Genomic DNA, 21,520 nt, shown 5'->3' on the forward strand with positions numbered 1-21,520 from the left:
CCTCCCAATTTTCATTTAAAATGTTCTGTCTAAATGTTTCCTCCTGATCCATTTGACTCAGTTTTCCACAGCTTTGGAAAATTAGGCATTCTGAAATACTAAGTGTTCCATGTTTCTGATTGAGACCACATTCCGTTTACTTACATGGAGTATAATCAGGTCATGATGACTGGTTTCCTAGGCAACCACTAACTTCCACTCCACTGATTAATTCATCTGTAGCCACATTGGTGAGGTCCAAAATAGTTCTCTCATATATGGTTAATACCTTATGTTTCTGAAAAGTATAGTTAGTATGCTTAGTCTAGGTTCATGTGTACCAGTATCCACATCACAGAAATGACCACTGCGTTGTCATTGATTGGCTCCCATTTCTGTAACTGGCACAGAGGCAGCAAGTGCTTTCAAGTTTTTCATTGATTTCAGTATGCTGTGGGTCAGTTTCTTAAGGGAATATGGAAACTTATCCTTTCTTAAAGGGCGACTCCTTCAGACATGAGGCAGATTGACTAGGCAGCATCTATATTGCTCATGCATTATCAGTCATGGGATAAATAATTCCGATCCCCATGGCTGGCAGTTAGGCTCCTTTAAAAAGACATGCTCACTTTAATATTATTAGTGTAATTTTTATTAACCAAAGGAAAATAGTTGAACAGTACCAAGTGGAAGTTTCCTACTTGTAGAATTCTATATGATTTCTGTAACTGCATATTCTCTGACTCTTCTTATCAAATTACAAGTGATTATATTGCAACCAGCTCATGGTATCTGTACATCCAAATGGAAGTTGCTTTACTGCTGGTAATTTAAAGGTTAACTAGTTTCTCATTTGATCTGCTTCCTTAGCCAGAGATTTAACTAGCAATTTGAACACATTTTGGAGCCATTATGTAGTTATTACTTTGAAATAATACTGATATGCACATCATGCATGGTTTGTTGTAACAGCTTTTTAAAGAATCATAGTGTTGGAAAGTGATGTACGGATCAGAACTAAACAGGAGTTATGTAAGTAGGCTTGCTACAGTGATTGATAATGTAAGTCCCATGGACCATTACACTACACCCAAACTGGTAATGATAAGGACAAAGCCAAAAGAATAGTTAAATCAGAAAAACAGGAAAATGCCTAGGGCAATGAAATAAGCCATCCACATAATGTGAGTGGAGAGATCCATAACCAAGATGTGCTTTAAAAAGTGTAACCCAGTCTGGAAAAGATGGTGTCTGTGATTATGTAAATGCATGCTGTATATAGCTTAAAATATAACAAGTGAGAATAAAGAGTGATTAGTGATCAGTTAGTTACACATATATTACCTAACACACCTTCTGGGTGTAGTGTACTGTCCTATCTGGTGGAAAAAAGGCCATTTATAGGGAGAATAATTAGTCTGCTTTACAGCCTTTGCTGAGAACTAGCTGACTTTTAGCTCATACAATAGAGGCTCATGCACTAAATCCAGAGGTCCCTGGGGTTCAGTTCCGCTTGTTAGCGTTAAAAGTGTAGGCTTGTCTGGGATTCCAAGTGGGATGTGTCTGAAGCTTGGGATGCAGTTCATCAGCTAGGGGAAGTATGTAACCCACACAACTTTTAGGTGTGGTGCACTGTCACATCTAGTGGCACTGAAACCACTTACCGAGAGGATAATGAATCTGCTCCACAGCCTTAACTATCAGCCAGCTGGATTTTAGTTTATGCGCATTACACATGCAAGGATGTCTCATGTGTGATGTATGAATTATGTAGAAGGGATCAAAAGAGTGCTGATTACTGACGATGAGGGAACAACATGCCCAAACAAGTATGGACTTGATAACAGAAATTGAACCTGCATCCCAAGAGTGGGTAACTGATCACTACCTTATCCTGCTCTATTTTACTTAGTTCATGTTTGATTAAGGTAGTGATACACTGCCCTATGTTTTCTTAATACAACTTTAAAATTGGACTATGTGTTTCACCTAACCGAACATGCTCTCACACATTGAAAATCTTAATCTGTGAAACGAGACCAAATGTTGTCTGGAATAGAAACATGGTGTCTGGGAGTCAGGCAGAAGGAGGGCTGGCAGCTGGGAACCCTGCTGGGCTGGGAGCCTGGTGTGGTTAGCAGCAGCCCGGCAGGGAATCTGGGGCCAGAGGTGCGTAGCAGCCCTGCAGAGGAATCAGTACTGCATGAGCCGGGGAGCTGGAACCAAAGCTGCAGCAGTGCGGTAGCCCGGCAAGGGATCCAGGACCATGGCAGTCCAGCAGGTGGGACTGGACCATGTCAGCTGGTGAGGAGGGGACAGCCCAGCAGAGGAGCTGAGCTGGGACTGAAAGCATTGGCAAGGAGCCTGGCTGGGGCTCACAGGGTGACCAGCTAAGTTTAGAAGTGGAGCCAATGGTGGACAAGGAAGCCAGCAGCAGGGGACCTCCCCTGTTACAGCAAATTCCCTCATTTGAGACCGGTCAGGTCCCAAGGGTGCCGGACCAGAGATATCCAACCTGTATTTAGACTGTACTGTATTCTGGTGTATTTCCACATATGCCATAGGATATTTGTGTTCTGTTATTTAATTTGACAAATACAATACAAGTATGATTTTCAATGGCAGTGAATCATAGGTGTTCAACACTGCTGAAAAATTCAGACCCTGTAAAACTACTAGAATGATATAGGTTACTATGCAACATCCCTGTTCAAAACAGAGTGAAATTGCCTGGGTAAATCGTTTCAGTAAAATGATAAACTAGAGAAGCTAATTCCTACAGCCTATTTATGAACAAAGGTTGCTGCTCTAGATCTGGTGGACACCAAAAAGTCCTTCAAAAAGTCAATTTCAAGTACCAACTTGCTATAAATCTTCCATGTTTTTGTTCCCACAACAAATAAGATGCCAAAGAGTTGGCATCTTTCTCTGCTTGTTGTTTGATTTCTGTCAAGGTTTTACTGCATTTGAAATATTTTTAAAGTTTGCTCCTATTCCTTAATAGCTATATTGCTTTTAAATGGCCATCCCTGATTTTACAGTCAGAAGAATTACATGCTCATGTCTGAGCTAGGGAAATAAATAATATTACATTTAAAAATTACAATACCTGAGCCCAACATAAATTTTAGTATAGCACTTTTTGATGTTCCTATAAATCTAGACTCTATTAATAGAATGTATTACAGAATAGATATATTATTGACAGAGACACATAAATCAGTTAGCAAGAATGATAAGCCATAGATGTTTGTTGATACAAATAAAACATTACTCTTTAGCTGGGCACTGTAGTAAGGCCAACAATATGTGTGTTGATTTTTTCACTGGAAGTATATGTACCAAATTATGTGATGTAGGAGCTTGGAATAGAACCAGGATTCTCTAATTTACCACACACAAAAATGAAGATGGTGGAATTCTAGCAGAACTAATGTTACACTATATCTATGCCACATTTTTTCAGCTCCTCAGGTCCAACCATACTGTAAGATTTACAGGTAGTAAAAATGGGAATTACAGTAAAAGGACATTTAACAGAATAGTGTCTGTGAAAAAGATCTTTAGAATGAATTTAAATCCTTTGTTGAAAGGGCAGCAGAAGTGCTGGTTTCCTTATCTCATCCCAATTGAAACAATTTAATTTCCCTTTAGAAATACATGTGGTTAATATATCTGAATTTCAGCAGTGCATAAGGCAGTTTTTACACAAAACTTAATAGCTATGTATACATCAGTTATTCTATACACATTGACTTGGTTGTTGAGCTGAAGGCTATAATTAGTCTTTGATTGCAAGATGTTAAAAGGTTTTCCTTTAAACATGGATCAAGGTGCCATTTAAAATAATCTTTTATAAAGCGGTCATTTGGTCTTAATATTAAAGCCTTACTGTTTTAGGGGGTTGGGTTTTTTTTAAAATAAAGTAGTTTGGTTGCTAGAGAAAGTAAATGGAATAAATTTGATCAGTTATTAGAAACTGAAAATAAATAAAATTCTTGTGGCGCTTTAACACAAATTAGCTCTAGTGTTAAAGCTTTGCATCTTTATCTTTGGTTAAGATAAATAATGCAATAGTTATTTTTAATCCCTTATCCCAGTTTACTTTTGGAATTGATCATTCCTTGTCTATGATGCAATTAACCTAAATTTTAGCTTCAGTGGAAATATTCTGTCATCTCAATGATGAATTAAACTTAGTTGTCAAAAGTTTTAAATTTACTGTACCGCTTTTGAACCATCTATTATAACAGTAATCATTCTTGACTATAAGCACTTGAAAAGATAAGTACTTTATCAGTGGCTTGCATATGATCTTTCTGATATTGTGGTCTTACTGATGTTTACTTCTATTACAAACCTAGAGCTTTTGAGGATATTAGAAGATGCTTATTAAATGACATCATTAATATTTTCAGGGCTAATGTACTCTGGCGTAAGGGCTACATCAGAAAATAGCCATCAAATACCTCCAGGATAAGACAGTCTAGTTAACCGGTATGAGTGAAGTGAATCAGTGATGACTGATAATAAATTGTCATTTCCAAAACTTATGGTCAGTATATTTACCTTTAGCCTTTTTATTTATTTAAACTGAATGTAGTACTTTTGTATTACACTGCCATGGATTCAGCTCTTGTTGCTATAGTTACAAGCTCAACAGAGTAAAAATTATCTCTGGTGCTTTGCTCAAATTTGAAGACTCTAGGAACACACAAAGGGTGAATCTACACTACACCATTATTCCGGAATAAGAGCCAATATTCTGGAATACCAATGTGAGCGTCTACACAGCAATTCTGTTATTTCGAAATAACATTGAAATAACGGGTGGCTTATTGTGACTTTTGTGAACCTCATTGCACAAAGAATAACACCTCTTCCAAAATAGCTATTTTGGAATAGGTCATGTGTGGATGTGGCACAGGGAGTTATTTCGAAATAAGGGGCCTCCAGGGAATCCCACAGGTGCCCCACTGGCTACTCCATTCACACTCCTCAGGACTCTATAGTTTCTCTTCCCCTGCAGTCTTTAAAGCTGCAGACACAAGAAAAGGGGTAAATGGCAGGACACTGGCCCTGACAGCTTCCAGCCACACCGCTGCTGCCACACCACAATATCAGGCCAGCATGGCTGACTGTCGACTCCCCCCAAAGCCCTCCACCGTTCCTAGGGAGCAGTCTGACAACACCCAGCAGCCTGCCAGGCAGTGAAAGAGCGTGTGCTGTCCTGCTCTGGTGCAGAGAGCCTGGCCCTCATTGAGGTGTGGGGCGAGGAGAAAAACCTCCAGGATCTCCGCTTTAGATGGTGCAACATTAGCATCTACGGCTGTATGGCTGATAACCAGGCCACCAATGGCCATATCCGGTCCCAAGAGCAGGTCCGGATGAAAGTTAAAGAGCTTTCCAGGGCGAAGGAGTGTAGCTTATGCTCTGGGGAAGAACCCCACTTCTGCTCCTATTACGAAGACCTGCACCCTATTCTGGGGGGCAGTGCAGCTCCTTCCCCACCCTGGTGGTTGACTCGGGGCGGGAGATGCCCATCGTTGCCTGCCCAGGGGTCAGAGATGGCAAGGAGGAGGACACTGACACGGCCAGCACAGTGACCTTGCTGACCCTTAAATCAGCACCCCATGGCCTGGATGTGTCCCAGGCATCCTCCGAGGCCGGGGAGGGAACATCAGGTGAGTGATCTTATTTTTCTCACGCAGACTGGGTGGAGGTGGCAGGTGGTGAGAGGCTGGGGTGCGCTCTTTGCTTGGCCTTCTCGGCTTGGGGAATCGCGCTGCAGTCCATGCACGTGGAAGTGTACCATCAGTCTGTGCCACACAACCCCAGGAGGCAATATCTGAGAACCCCTTGGCCCCTGCTCACAGGACCTGGGGAGGCCGGCCACCTGTGTGGGGGGAACCCTCCCACCACAACAAAGAGGCTGGGGACAAGGGGACACACATGCACACTCAGGAGTGCCACACGGCACGCAGATATGCCTGCATGCTCGAAGCAACACCTGTTCTCAGGAACAGCGCTGCCAAGTGCAAGTGTGTCTGCTGCTCACACACACCCCTTCTCCCCTACACCCTCACCTCTTATCCCCCAGCAGCCAGGGATACAATTTCTCTCCTCTTAGGATGCCACCACTGCCATACCAGGTGTGTGTGCGGCACCGAGGTAAGACCAGCCAGTCCAAGGCCCCCCTCCCGCTCACTGGATCCCTGTGTGGCCAGCAACTTCCCATGCCTGCTTGTCCCCTGGGGATGTCCAGGCTCCTGTAAGAAAAGGCCTGCTGACCAGGCTACACATAGAATCATAGGGCTGGAAGAGACCTCAGAAGGTCATCACTCAAGCCCCCTGCCCAAAGCAGGACCAATCCCTACTAAATCATTCCAGCCAGGGCGTTGTCAAGCCAAAACTTAAAAACCTCTAGGGATGAAGATTCCACCACCTCCCTCGGTAACTCTTTCCAGTACTTCATCACTCTCCTGGTGAAATAGTTTTTCCTCATTTTCAACCTCGACCTTCCACATGGCCTAGCTGCCAGGACATGACCTTCATCTAACGTGGGAACTGTCGGCCTCACAGTTGAGGGCAAGGCTGAGGGACAGTGTCTCCAGGGATGACTGACCATCTCTCTTTATTCTCCCAAGCCAAACCAGCTGTGACAGTAGGGCGGGCAACTCCATCTGAGGCAGCCTCCCAACACCGGGGGAGCCACAGGTGCTGGAGAACCCAGAAGGAACTGACATGGGAGCACATCTCCATACTCCGGGCTCTACATGAGACACTGGCCCAAAAGGTCCAGGAGAACGTGCAGCGGTGGGAAGAGACATGGATGAAGTTGCTGCAGCAGGGACGCAGCATGCACAACTATGCAGGGCCTCCTTGCCCACCCAGAGCCAGCTGCTGTTCCTACCCCAGTCCCAGTTCCTGGTCCTGCCTCCCCTCCCATTTCTGACCCTGCTCCAGCCCCCCTTCCTGCTTCTCCCCCTAACTCTCCGGAACTACTTACCCCTGTGGTCACTGAGGTCCCCACAAACGAGGCAAAGGAACCACCCAAATCACTTGCCACTCCCAGTTCCAGCCCTGAGCCTCTCCTACCCCTCCACCCCTTGTCAGCTCCCTCCTCCCCAGTCCAAGGTTCTCATCCCCCTCCTCCCTCGCCTGCCCCCCCATTTTCCAGGTTCTTTCATGGTCCCTCCCCAGTTACTTCTACCCCCAAATAAATCACCACAGTTCTGTTTTTCAAAACCAACCTAACAGTTTGTTTAATTGTCTCTGCGGGGGGGGGGGGGGGAGGGGAGGAAGAGGGGTAGTTGGAGGAAAGGCATTGGGGAGCAAGGCAAAGGCCGCAAGTGAGGAGGCCCTGGGGAGAGTGTCATTGGGGTTCTTGTGAGAAACTCCCCCTCAGGGCCTCCCACCCGATGGATCTGCTGGATGACAGCTGTGCACAGCTGCTCAAAGGCCGTGCCCTTCTGTACAGCCTCTGCCCTCCACCCTGGAAGGAACACCTCTTCCTTCCTCTCACATATATTGCGGAGCACACAACACGCAGACACCACCCTGGGGAATGTTCTGCTTCCCTACATCCAGGCGGGTCAGGCGGCATCTGAACCTCACCTTGAGACACCTGAAGACGCACTCTGTCTGCATGCAGGCTCTGCCCAGCCGGGCATTAAAGCAGTCCTTGCTGGGGTCAGGGTGTCCAGTGTAGGACTGTATTAGCCACAGCATGAGAGGGTTGGCCACATCCCCCATGATGCACAGTGACATGTCCATGTCCCCAACCCTGATGGTGCACTTGGGGAAGAAAGTGCCAGCATCCAGCTTCTGGAAGAGGCTGGAGTTTCTGAAAACACGGGCTTTGTGCACCTTCTCTGACCAGCTGATGAAGGTGTCCATAAACTGGCCACATTGGTCAACCAGGGCCTGCAGGACCATGGAAAAATAGCCCTTGGAGTTAATATAGAGAGAAGCCTGGTGGTCGGGGTCCCAGATGCGGATGTGTGTGCCATCAATAGCCCATTGTGGTGAAGCTGGTGACGATGGGGTCCATGTCACAGAGGAGGATGATCCAGATTTATAGGAGCATAAGATTTTGTGGGCAAAGTCCCACTTCATCAGATGCATGTGATGAAAGCTTATGCTTCAATAAATCTGTTAGTCTATAAGCTGCCACAGGACTTCTCATTGTTTATGCAGATTCAGACTAACATGGCTACCCCTCTGATATTTAAAGACTAACAAAATATGTAGATGGTATCATGAGCTTTCGTGGGCACAACCCTCTTCTTCAGACGGTAGGAGTATTAAAAGTCCAAATCCAAGAATAAATAAGGGGAGTGGAGGAAAGAGGAAGGGAGAGAATTAAAAGAAGGAGAAAAAACACAGCGAATAGATTGTTCAAGTTACAAGAGGCTGATAAGAACAATTAGCACCTCCATTGGTTGGTTGGTTAAGTTATTAGGATGTGGAATGTACTGTGTGAGCCAGCGGATATCTCTGTTCATTCCATTCTGGTAACAATCAAACCTGTAAATGAAGTTAAGTTCCAACCCTTCCCTGTGTATTTGGCTTGTGGAATTGGCCTGAAACAACACGGTGACTTGGAGATCCATTAATGAGTGCCCGGGCAGGTTAAAGTGTTCTCCAACAGCTTATGATACCATCTACATGTTTTGTTAGTCTTTAAGGTGCTACTAGACTATTTGTTGTTTTTAAGTTTTTCTATACACAAAAAGTGCATCAAAATGATTGGGCACTAAATTGCATGTAAGGCCACCCAGAACCAGTTCAGGTAGGGCATCAGGTTATCAGTGACTTCCTGCAATGCTTTACTTATACACCTAATACACTCTCATCATTCCTAAATACTTGTCATCCTTATACGTCTGTAAACCTACAACTTAAATCTATTGAACATATATTGATTATGTCTGAAATAGCATGTGAATTGACCATAACACCATATAACACAATGACAAATGGATGATAAAATGAATTCATCAGCTATATCCCCTAGAATATAAGCAGTAATTAAACTCCTGAAAATGTAAAAATGTAGAAATCATGTATCTTCTGCAGTACCAGTTTGTGATAAACCTGCATACTTTGAATGAGTAGTTGTGTGTGAGAGAACTTCCAAAATGATTTAGGAAGAGATCCTGCAGTCCTTTCCCGGGCAATAGTTTTAATGTTCTCTAGGTCGAGTATATTTTGAAAGTAAAACTCATTTAATTTGCTTGGTAAAGAAAACTGTAAACACAAGTATGTAATTCTGTCTTTCTATTTCTTGCTGCCATTTAGGCAAAAAATGTGTAGTCCTGTCACAGCCATAAGTAGAAGTCAACCACCTTCTTTACATTATTTTTATAGTTACAACAATGAAATTATGACAAAGGAAAAGAAAGAGAAAGAAACAGGAACATTAGATAAGTTTCGTTTCTGGCTGTCATTCAGGCACCTTTGTTTTCCATCCCTCTCATCTTCCTACATGGTAGCAGCTGTCATACATGCCACCAGGACTATCAAATCTACTTAGCTCCCCAGGGCCACTTAGCTTCTGCAGGTGCCGTGCAGTTATCAGCAATTGTAAATTCCTTTTGTTTCAATTGTAAGCCTAGATATCCAGCTGCACTGGATGTTGCAGTTCCACAAGTAGAAGGGCAGATTATAAAATCTCAGAATCACAACTCAAGTTCCTTTGTAAAGGAAAAAAAATGTGAAGATATTCAGGACAAAAAGCTAGAAGGGACAGTGATAGCAGCCCGATCCATAAAGTTGTTGATTGTCCCACCAGCTTCAAGTCCCTTGAACCAATAATTTGAGTGTTCCCTTGAACCCTATTATGTCTCTAGACAGGTACGTCTAGGCCATTTCCAAATCTTTCAGTTTTATTCTCCATGAAGCCCCAAACCCTTATCCAGGTACATGCTCCCCAAACTCTTATCAGGCACTTACCTCCTGTCTTGAATATTCAAGCCTCTTCCTGTATAGCCTTCACGACACCACCTCCTTTGCATGAGGTCCAGTCAAAACATGATGGTTAAGATTGTTCGGCCCATTGTCATGTCATTCCTCCTGAGCCCCTCTCTTCTCCACTCCATTAAATACAAGCGTCTTATCCTTGCCTACAAGGACCGTCTAAACCTAAGCTCCATTTGACCAACACTGCCTTCAGAATTAGCACCAGATAATTTATTTTTAAATGCAATTATCTTGAAATCTACTAATTGTTGTTGCATGGCTAGTAGTGTAGTGGCAGGAGCATTAATGTGGCATACAGGAGGCCTGGCTTCTATTCCTTCTTCTGTAACAGGCCCCTTGTGTGATTTTTGGCAAGAGAATTCCCTTCTCTGTACCTCTTGTTTATCCATCTGCAAAAAAGTGGCGTGCAAGAAGCAAATAACACTGACCTTCCATGTAAAGTAATATATAAGTCTTAATCATTATCTGTTGTTATAATTGATCTATTCCATTGTTCCTATTTATGTTACCTCCATCCTACCTTTCCCTTCGAATTGTTTGTTACACCCTCTTGTATTTTTTCTTAAAGGAGATGGCAGACTTTTCAGGCTGGGGACTGTCTTTTAATCCATGTGTACAATAGGGGTGTGTGTGTGTATAAAACCCACACTCCTTCTAGGTGTGGTATACTGTTCCATCTAGTAGCAATGAGACCATTGACAGAGAGAACAAGAAGTCTGCTTTACAGCTTTAGCTAAGAGGTTTTTAGCTTGTTCCGTAGATGCTCATGCAGTAGATGCTTATGCACTATCCTCCAGAGGTCCCAGGTGCGATTCCTCCTGTAGATGACTTGGGTCTGTCTGTGTTACATGTGAGCATGTGCAGATAAAAATAGTCATGTCAAATTTTGACATCTTTTGTGTGCTGAATAAGGGTAACTGAATGTTGTGTTCTTGGGCATAAGCTGCTTATCACAGAGGTAGTGCTGCAGTTTTCTGCATGTAACAATACTTAACACTTCTGCTCAGGCTTCCATCCAAGGATCTCAAAGTAGTTTAGAAACTTAATGGCTTTACTCACTGGACTACTATGGGGCTAGTTGTTATATTATGCTCACTGGCCAAGATTTTCAAAATTGACTAGTGAATTTGGGTGTTTCAAATTTTAGGTGCTAACCATGAGATGCTTTGAAAGCAGCTTGAACTTCAAATTGGTGGGTGCTCATCTTGGAAATTTCAAAATAACTTGCCACTTTTGAGTGTTGTGGCCATTGTATGCACCATATACTGCATTACAGCAGTTGACACAGAAACTGAACTTCTGAAATGAATCATGCGATTGTTACTGCTTAAAACAAGTGCAGAACTTGGTGCAGTTAATGCTGTGATACTTTATAGCAGTGTTTCTCAAAGCTGTCCGCGAAACCACTTTGAGAAACCTGTTAACTGGCTGTGCCGGTTTGTTCATTTACCGGTGCTGCGGTCACAGAGCCTCGCGGCTCTTATTGCCTCTGTTTCGCCATTTGCAGTAAACAGCAAAAGGGAGGCAATAGGAGCTGCAAGGCTCCATGGCCTCGGCCTTAGTAAATAAATAAACTGGTACAGCCAGTTAACAAGTTTCTCAAAGTGGTTTTGCTTTAATGAGAAACACTGCATTATAGTAAATCCAGTCACCACATATTTTACTTTTGACTTGCTTTTGTGGATATTTAACTGAACATTAAGTACTGTCAGTTTAGAAACTACAAAACTGGTCGTTTTAGTTAAAAAATATATGAATGTAAATTATTGCCCTAAATGGTTAGGACTTTATAGGGGTTGAGGCTAGACCTGGGTGAAATTTTTCAGACACATCTTTTTTTTCCCCAAAAGATGCAGTTTCAGGCCAATTAAAACATGATTCTGAACTGATGTTGAATCTGGCAAATTGTGAAATTTGGCAAATTTGGAGTAAATGGAAAAAAAAGAAATGTCAAAATGGTTCATTTGATCAAAATGAATCATTTCATATTTTCAGACTAGATTCACAAAAGGAGTTTGTCACCATTCACAGAGTAGCTGTTACAAGGTATTCTAGGAAAAGGTCTCTCTCAATCTCTTCTTGAAGATTTTCTACTTTGAATAAAACTCTTGAATAGTTGTTGGCCAAAAAAAAGTGAGAACGATTCCATTGCCTGATGACTAGGGCATTCACCTGAGTAGAGGGAATATCTGGGTTCCAGTTCTTGTTTCCAAGCAGGGATACAGACATGGATCTCCTACAGACCAGCTGAGTGCCCTAATCACTAAGTTAAAGGTTATAAGGGCCAACTCCTCCTCTTCTTTGGGGGTTTTTTGGTTGGTTTGGGTTTGGGGTTTACAGTATTTCTTTATTTGTGAATGTAGCCTCTCATTTCCTTCACTTTTATTAAAAATACCCCAAATGAAAAGTTTAGTATTCTAGTTGAACAAAATGTTTAATTTGATCCCAAACAATTGTTTCCAGATTTTTCAACACACACATATGCACACACAAGCTTTGTTTCTGGTGAACTGGAAAAACTTTTTCAGAACTTCCAAGAAACCAAAAAAATCCATGTACAGCTAGTTAATACCGCTAATATACATGTACCAGAGAGGTGGACATTCTAGCTTTGGTTTTCATTAAGTGGAACACGTACAATAAAAAAAAAAACCTTGCTAATTTAAGATGAAATAGTAGAGCAGTTTGACACATACCAAAGAATAATTTGTATTATCAATCATTGTCATTCTAATAAAAAGCATGTCAATAAAAAGAAAATACATTAAAAACTCCATCATTGTAAAGCCATTAACTGAAAGTAGCACTTGTTGATGTCATTAAAGCAGAAGGGATTTACTGGCCATCACTCACTTGGAAGTCAGTGTTCATTTTCCTCACAGACTTCAGTAAGGGTATGTCTACACTACCCCCCCTAGTTCGAACTAGGGGGGGTAATGTAGTCATACAGAGTTGCAAATGAAGCCCGGGATTTGAATTTCCCGGGCTTCATTTGCATAAAGCCGTCCGGCGCCATTTTTAAATGCTGGCTAGGTCGGACTGAGTGCCGCGCGGCTACACGCGGCACAAACTAGCTAGTTCGGATTAGGCTTCCTAATCCGAACTAGCTGTACGCCTCGGAAGCCTAATCTGAACTAGGTAGTTCGTGCCACGTGTAACCGTGCGGCACGCAGTCCGACCTAGCCGGCATTTAAAAATGGCACTGGACGGCTTTATGCAAATGAAGCCCGGGAAATTCAAATCCCAGGCTTCATTTGCAACTCCGTATGACTACATTACCCCCCCCCCTAGTTCGAAGTAGGGGCGTAGTGTAGACATACCCTAAGACATTAACAGCAGTTGTATATCTGAGTTTTGGAGATAACTAGCATTTCATTTGTAAGATAAAATTATAACATTCAAGTCAAATTACTTGCCTCCTATTTTATTTATTTTTAAAATATATCTTCTATAATAGGTGTAAAGTTTGTACAGTTTCCCTTATTAGTTTAGTTGCCATAGAAACAGTTTGCTCTGTTGCTTTAATCAACTTAGTATTTTGAAGACAAAATTTATAAATGTCTGGGAGACCTCCATTTTAATCCTATTTGGCTTTGTTGTGTGTTTCTCTCCCACAGGAGGATACGGATCATAATTATTATACTTCCAGGACATTCGGCCCGTTTGATTCTACCAGCCGGGACCTGTGGGTGAACATAGACCAAATGGAAAAAGACAAAGTGAAGATCCATGGGATTTTGTCCAATACCCATCGACAAGCAGCAGTAAGGGATTTGCTATACATTAATACTCTCTCTTTTTTTTTTTTTTTTTTTTTTTTTGACTGGCATTGCTATTTTTCTCCTATGACTGACACAATTATAAAGGACAACTTCTACTAAAGGAGGTTGACCTCTGCATTTATAACTGAGCGCTCTGGATGTCTGTACAATGCTGTGATAAAAACGAATCCATGTTGCTTCAGTGTATCTGCTGCTCGTGTCCCTCAGGGAATATTTTCCTCAAGGAACTTTTTCCAGATGAAGTGAAAATTCATCTTATTTGTGTTCAAGGTTAAATAAAACACTATGATGTACAAAGGAATCCTGCTGCTGTTAAAGTCAGTGCGAATTTTGACCCTGATTTCAATTATATCAGGATTGGGCTCAAGATTAAGTTGCTTAACTCCTGTATTTAACCCCAATTTGTATGAAATCCAAGCCCCATTTTCCTTTTGAGAACTCTTAAAATTCTTGCCAAAATATTATTTAGACTCTTATTTGTCAAATGATAATAGCTAAAGTGGCAGTTGTAATTCCATGTCTAGATTAGAAATCTGCCTTGGATAATTCTCATCACACTGTCCTGTAACATGAATACTAAAATAATCAGCTAGCACACAATTATAATTGGATGCTGCATGATTTCCAAGTTGTATTCCCATGTCTGACCAACCACTGGAAACTGCCTGAATAGAAGAGCCAATATTGGCATTAATTAAATAAGGAAAATTAAGATTCTCTGTGACTCAGAGTTCTTGCTTCATCTACCACTCAGTTAGTTGCAATGAGATCAGATTTTGACAATGTAAAAAACTCCAAGTAGTAGCTTTGCTTGATAGCCTGATGGTTCTTAAACATGAAAGAGGGGCCTTCAGAGGGTGGGAGAACAAAAACAAAGCTAAAATTCTTTTCTCCACTGGGTTCTGTCATAATATTTCTCATGGCCAATAAAACCAACCACCCAGGTGACAAGTCCTAAGGAAAGCAGGAGACAATGAATCACGGAGGGTGTGTCTACACTGCACCCTTATCTCGAAATAAGCTATGGAATTTGAGCTACCCAAATTGTGTAGCTTATTTCGAGCTAATTTCTAAATAGAGCACTATTCCGAAACATCCCTTAACCTTCGTGGAACAAGGTTTACAAGGATGTCAGAATAGCGAGCCCATTATATTTCGAAATAATGGGCTTGCTCAAAAGACGCAGAATAGCTATTTTAGGATACTTCTCGTATCCTAAAATAGTTCCGTAGTGTAGACATAGCTCGAGGGATTTAGTTCAGAATTTAAAAATCAAGGAAGGCAAGAAACCCAGTAGATTTTAGACCAGCTGTCTCCAATCAATCGATCGCAATAGACTAGTAGAGCATAGAGATTCTGATGGTTGATCTCAGCTCAGTCTCCCATCTCCCCGTTTTGTTCTCAAGTAGCAGAGGGCATTTTAACAAAGAACCAGCTGAAGACTTGCTCAGCTTTCACAACAGGCTGCACTGCTGCCATAGCCCCAGGCTGATATGTGGGGGGTAGAGGTTGTGGTCTTTAATTTTAAAGGAAATTAGAGACAGGGAGGTGTTGAGAGGGCCGTGGGCTGGGCTCACTCTTCTGAATTGCTGCTGGGTTCCTTCCTCTCATCCTAAAGAGGGGTCAACAGAAAACTGTACGTCAGCTGTGTCTGCAGCTGTGTTTGCAGCATAGAACAAGTTCCAGCTTGAAAAGGTACTTCCTCTCCACAGCCAGATTACCTGCTTCCTCTCCACAGCCTCTCCACAAGAGATTCCCCACAGCTCCCCAGTCCTTGCAGGCTCCCCAGCTGCAGCAGTGGGTGGAAGTGGGAATCCTCTGCAGCTCCCAGCCCTGTCAGTAAGGGAGGGAATCCCCAACAATTCAATGATTGCTACAAGCTGGAGGAAGTGGTTGGGGAAGAGAATCAACATTGCCAGACAAAGGAAGCCCCAGTTTGAGAACATCCTTGATTAAGTAAGGCCAGACAGGTTAAGCTACACACATGCAAGGCACACATGCCAACTCCATCTCAAACAGGGAGCAGCCTAAGCGTGACAGAGGCTTCAAAGGATTACCAACAGCCATCTTGGGAACTTGGTAGCCACAGCATGAAATGAAAGACTCCTGTCTCCTGGCTGGGGCTTTGAAATGCCATGAATGGAGCAGAGCCTGTTTCCAGCACAGAGCCTGGTGCTCCCAGCCAAGCAGGGGGATGAAATGGTCGCCTGCGCCCTGTGGATTCAAAATGGCATTTGATGCTGGGTCATTCATTGTCATAACTGGGATAACAACACAATTCAGCCTGCTAATTTGGGAAGATGAGTGAGGCCTTTCAGGTAACACGAACGCTGAATAAGGAGAAGGGGGAAGGGACTAGCAGGGAAGAGGCAGTGCTAATCTCAGACAGGGGGCCTTTGCTTTCCTGAAGAAAATCACTTCCTGGGGTGTTCAGTAAGGAGAGCATGGGACTGGGCTGGTGGTTACATGGACAGCAGTGTGCGTGTGTTTGTACCATGGGGAGCTGTCTGTGAGATCAATGATTTTATCAGCATATCTCAACAAAATAAGCTGTATTGGGAAACCCCACATTTGCCTCCCTTCTGCTCTCAGCCCCATTCCTATCTGTCTGTTCCACATGATCCCTGCTTTCCCTCCACTCCCAGCATTCACCTCACTTGCTCTTCGTCATCTGGAACCTGGCTCCCCATCTCTCACGTCCCACAATCCATCTTCCCTTTCCTGACCCTACTTTTCATCCATCCTCTCCCTTCCTCTCCTGTTCAAAGCTTCAGCAGAGCCAGTTTCCCTGTGGAACTGATTTGAGCTTCTTTACAATGTAGTACGCATGCTGGAGTTTCCTTTTCCTGCAGTGCGGTGGTAAGCAGCAAGCATGCTGTTCTCTGACCCTCCCCCAGCATGACAAACAAGGCATCCCTCTCTTCTCCTTTCATGGAGCCCCAGGAGAGAATCACACTGGGACTCTCGTGATCACAAAGCAGGGTCAGAGCCATTCACATTTCTTTGGCAGATAGAAGGGCCATTACAATGACCATGCAGAGCGAGTGAGGGGCTGGACAGCTAGATCTCAGGTGAGCTCCTTTGGGCACTAGAAGAGATGCTGATCTCACAGACAACTTTGTTATCTGCTGGAAGTGCCATCTCCTCCTGCCCCACAACCTTTTGAGTTACTGCTGGCACATCCCCATGCTCTTGGCTCCTCTGTCTCCTGCTGCTTCCCACCCACTTATCCCTCAGTTTTTGCTATTCCTCTCCTCCCCTCTTCTCTTCGGACCCCTCTAATTTTCATCCTTCCTGCTGCTGCTGCCTCCACCCCCTGCCCTTTCACCCTTTTTCTGTTGCTTCCTCACACTCTTTGCTGCTCTCACCATCAATTCATCTCTTGCTGCTGCTACCACCTCTGGCCGCTGCCTTCTCCCTTCCTGACTACCCTGAAAATCTAGTTCAGGAAACATAGAATCAGAGGGTTGGAAGAGACCTCTGGAGGTCATCGAGTCCAGCCCCCTGCCCAAGGCAGGACCAATCCCAACTAAACTAAGATACTAGTGCTCGAGCCGGGGGAGGAGGCTAAATTGGAATATGATGACAGAGAGTTGGTCCAGCTGCTGTGGCAAGTGGTGGATCCAGCCAGCAAGAAGGTATTTCTCTGAGTATGGCCCCCACAGCCTCAGTAGCCTCAGCTAATCAGCTGCCCAGGGGAATTGGGGCTGGTGCCTGTGAGCATTGAGGAGAAGATGCTGCCTCAGCTAGGAGCACAGATGGAATTAGGCAGCAGCCCAGACCATCCCATTGCAGGGCTTATGGTCATGCAAACTCCACCAAGTCCTGTGGCATGCCCGCCCACACACACAGGCTTTTCCCTTGGGCTTCCAGCAAGAGAGGCAGTGGTCTCGCATGCCGAGGGGCCCTGAGCGGGAAAATCCAAAGCCTATTTCCCACAGGCATTCAGCGGTTTTCTCCTTGGCCTGGGAGCTTACTTCAGTATCCTGCACCCCACCTGACCCCAACAGTCCGGAGCCCCATCCCAAAGCCAACATCCCTTTCTCCACCCCCTCTTGCACCTCAATACTCTGCCCAACCTAGAGCCACTTCCCACAGACAGCACCCCTCCTACATCCCAGTACTCTGTCCCAGCCCGGAGTCCCCTCCTGCACCCAAATTCCCTCCCAGAGCTCGTACCTCTCACCCCTTCCTGCTCACAAATCCTTCAGTCCTGGCCCAGAGCCCACAGCCCCTGTCCCATCCCAGTGAAAGTGTGGGAGGATGGGGAGAGCAAATGACAGAAAGAGGGGGTTGTGGAGTGGGCAGGGCCTTGGGCAAGCAGTGGGGTCTTAGGGAAGGAGAGGGGTAGACGCTGGGTTGCCCTGACATTTTTAAACTGTTCTTCAGCATAAAATGGTTAGTTTGTCAGAGGACAGTACTCAGGCAATCTCTTGCCTAGCCAAAAGATGGGGAAAAAATAGCTAAAATTTCAAATAGTTGAAGATAGTGGAAATAAGGGGTTCAGACTGTTCCTTATATTTGGGATGAATTTAATAAAGCTCTGTATGAGTTATCGTATCTGTGACTTTGGCACACAATCTCAGTGAGCTGGGGAAGGGGGAACAGCCAGAAACAAGCATCTTTCATGGTTTTGCTACTCTGCCAAAGATGACTTCTCCTGAGCACTCTCTTCATCTGTGCTGGGGAAAAGACTGTGCGTACATGTCAACTTGTAAGCACACTTGTTTCAGCTTGGACCATTGTGGATAAGCATAGAAATTTCAGTCCAAGCGCAAAGTGAAGCCAGAGGTTTACAAGGGACTGACACTACTTTACTTTAGCCTGGCTTTTGTGATGGGCATATAATAATCACCCACAGCCTGGCTGGCAGGCTCCTTCCTCCTCACCCTGTCTCTGGCTGGGCTGGCAGCCATGGAAAACTCAAGATCCAATGGCTCAGGATGCTGTATGCTCCAAAGCCGTGCACAGCACTGGCACCAGGAAGTTTTTCTGTCCCTTAGCTAAGCCCTCGAGTGGCAGGGAGGAAGCTATTTCCTTTCAATCTGTTTGTGCCCAGAACCTGCAGGCTCTGCGGTAGCTCCCCAGACAGGAGAGTGTGTGTGATCTCCCCCCATGCAGACCTTTAAAGATAAGAAGGTAAATAAAAAGACTCCAGCTAGTCAGCATTTCTTTTTAATGGGGGTTCAATCGATTTGATATTAATTTGCATAGTTATGATTGATTGCTATTGACCTTACTTGAATATAAGTACTTTTACCATATGTCACATATTCAGCATAGGGAAATAGGTTCTCCCTGGCTACGTCTAGACTACATGGCTCCATCGATGGAGTCATGTAAAATAGTTTATTCGGCATAGTCAAAGAAGTGGGGATTTAAATAACCCCCTCTTCATTAAAATAAAAATGGCCACCGCGCTGTGCCAACGATCAGCTGATCCGGCACAGCGCAGCAGTCTAGACTCGGCGCGGTCAACAAAGGAATCCTTTGTCAACCACTCCGGCATGCCTCGTGTAGTCTAGACATAGCCCCTAAGTCTAAGTGTATGGCTATCCTTAAACTGCTACAGCTGCACAATTCTGCATAGACACTACATACACAGAAGGGAGGAGCTTTGGGATTGGTGTAGGTAATTCATCTCCCCCAGTGGTAGTAGCTAGGTCGATAGAAAAATTCTTCAGTCAACCTAGTGCTGTCTGCTCCATGGTTTAAGTCATTATAGCTACTGGTTTGTCTTCTGTGGTTTGGCACCCTTGGAATCTGACTGGTCCCAAACCAGGGAATTTTCCAGACCAGGGGATGTCCCCTGCCACTGGCCTCCCAGCAACCCACTGGCTTCACTTCCGGCCTCAGCTGCCCACCCTGTCTTTAGCCAGCTGTGCTGATGGTGCTGGCCAGACCCTTAAACCCTGGGTTCCCAGTTGGGCAGCCAGATCCCACTGCCCCTGGACTCCCGGGTGTGCTGCCAGACTCCATTGCTGCAGGTCTCCCCACACCATCTGAGTACCTTGTTGTGGGGCTCCTGGCTGTGCTGCCTGAGCTCCCTGCTGCAGGATTCTCCACACTGCCTGAGCCCCATGGTGCGGGACTCCCAGACCACAGCGGGTCTTTTTGCATAGCCTGAGCCCCCTGCTGAGGAGCTCCTGGCTGTGCCATCAGAGCTCCCTGCCCCAAGGCTCCTGGCCCGCCACTGAAGTCCCTGCCCCTGAGTTCTCTGGTCCAGGAACATCCATGTTCCTGCTGGACCATGGATGCTGCTGGACAAGATAGTCCCGGTTAGGGAGGTAAAACCTACGTGTCTCTCAGGGGTATGGATTCTTCATGCCCTTAGGAGCTTGTCTACATAATGACATGCAGGAAAATCAATCTAAAAGTTAACTAAAGGTGTGAATTTGATGTGGATTGGTTGTACCATTTTAAACCAAAGTAAATTAAACTAAATTCTGATTAACAGCATTCACACCAGGATGTAATATGGTTTAATTAATCCACTTTAAATTCATCTCAGAGAATTTTATTTCTCTTTATAATTGATTTGTGTTTTGCATGTCTGATCAAGCATCACCAACTTATGCTGAATGAGTCAGCTAGTCCTGGAATGATCATTTGGAATTGGAAACATTCTACAAACCAGCTTTTACATAGATGTTTTACTAGAACATTTTTAAACGATTCTGTACGCTCAAAGCATTTTAATGACTTATGCTTTTATTATTGCTTTCATAATTCACTCATCTTCTTTCTAGCCCAGAGACCAAGACTTTTAGTTCAAAGAGTGGGGAAAAAAAAGTAATTCTAAAAGACTAATTGTAGTTAAATCAAGATTCTAATCTTGCAACCTACAGAAATGGAATGTGGGCTATAGTTGTAATTGACACCAGTTCACAGTTTTATACTTCCTTACAAATGATCACCGGGATGACTTTCAAAAAAATATGAATCCATAGTAATAAAAAAGCCAAATGGGCGGTGGAGCTGGGCAGGAACATCTCTCATCTCCTGCAGAGATGAAATTCCTTCATTACTCAGAGAAAGGTCAATTCACACATCTTGCTGACACTTAGTGATTTAGATACTGATGACTTCTTAAGCATCATTTTTAGTACAGGAAAACAAAGGTTGAGATTTGCTTCAAAGCTCAATGTTACTGTATTTTGTAGCTTGACGATTCTGAAACGATGTAAGAAAGCTTGAACATTATTGTATTAACTTGTAAAGTATTTGTAGCTTGCGGTCATGATGAATTAAAAAGGTAATTTTGGAAAGCTCTTATTTGGAAAGATTCATTGGACACTTAGTTTTCCCTTAATTTGCAATAAGATCTCTCATTTGACCTTCTGCCTCAATGTTTCAATGATCTAACAGTCTAAATATTTTCATTTCTTGGATAAGAACCTCCACTATTATTGTAGTTATAATTTTTAAAATTGCTTTATTATAAATTATAATCTGACACTGATGTTTTTATTCTGGGTGATGTTTGGATTTGTTTACCTTCTGATGCCCTAAATAGTGGTTTATTATTAGGGAAGTTAATTTGTGTTTGTATTTATTTTTTTTTATTACAACATTTGTTGTAAAAAATAGGTAATTAGAAACTGGAAAATAAGAATTAGAAATTATGAAAATTTAGAAAAAATTAGAAAATTCCAAAGTAAGAAAATGTACTTTCTTCATGGAGATAAAAAAGGAAAATGAAATACACACCTGTAATTTTATAGTGTCATTTTAAAGTTGTGCAACTATTAGGACAGATCCATCTATTCGTATAC

General features: G+C 43.6%; 1 protein-coding gene across 2 annotated transcripts in view; it reads left to right on the forward strand.

Moving 5' to 3' along the window:
• The window catches only part of PLXDC2 (plexin domain containing 2), a 409,726-nt gene that overhangs the window by 201,887 nt on the left and 186,319 nt on the right, over positions 1–21,520 (forward strand). For both annotated transcript variants that reach the window (XM_075922487.2, XM_075922486.2), the window contains exon 3: positions 13,581–13,727. In XM_075922487.2, the coding sequence (XP_075778602.1) occupies positions 13,581–13,727 (147 nt within the window). The remainder of the gene's footprint in view (positions 1–13,580; positions 13,728–21,520) is intronic.

The sequence above is a fragment of the Pelodiscus sinensis genome, chromosome 2, assembly GCF_052426305.1.
Source record: "Pelodiscus sinensis isolate ZL-2025 chromosome 2, ASM5242630v1, whole genome shotgun sequence".
In the NCBI taxonomy this organism is placed as follows: Eukaryota; Metazoa; Chordata; order Testudines; family Trionychidae; genus Pelodiscus; species Pelodiscus sinensis.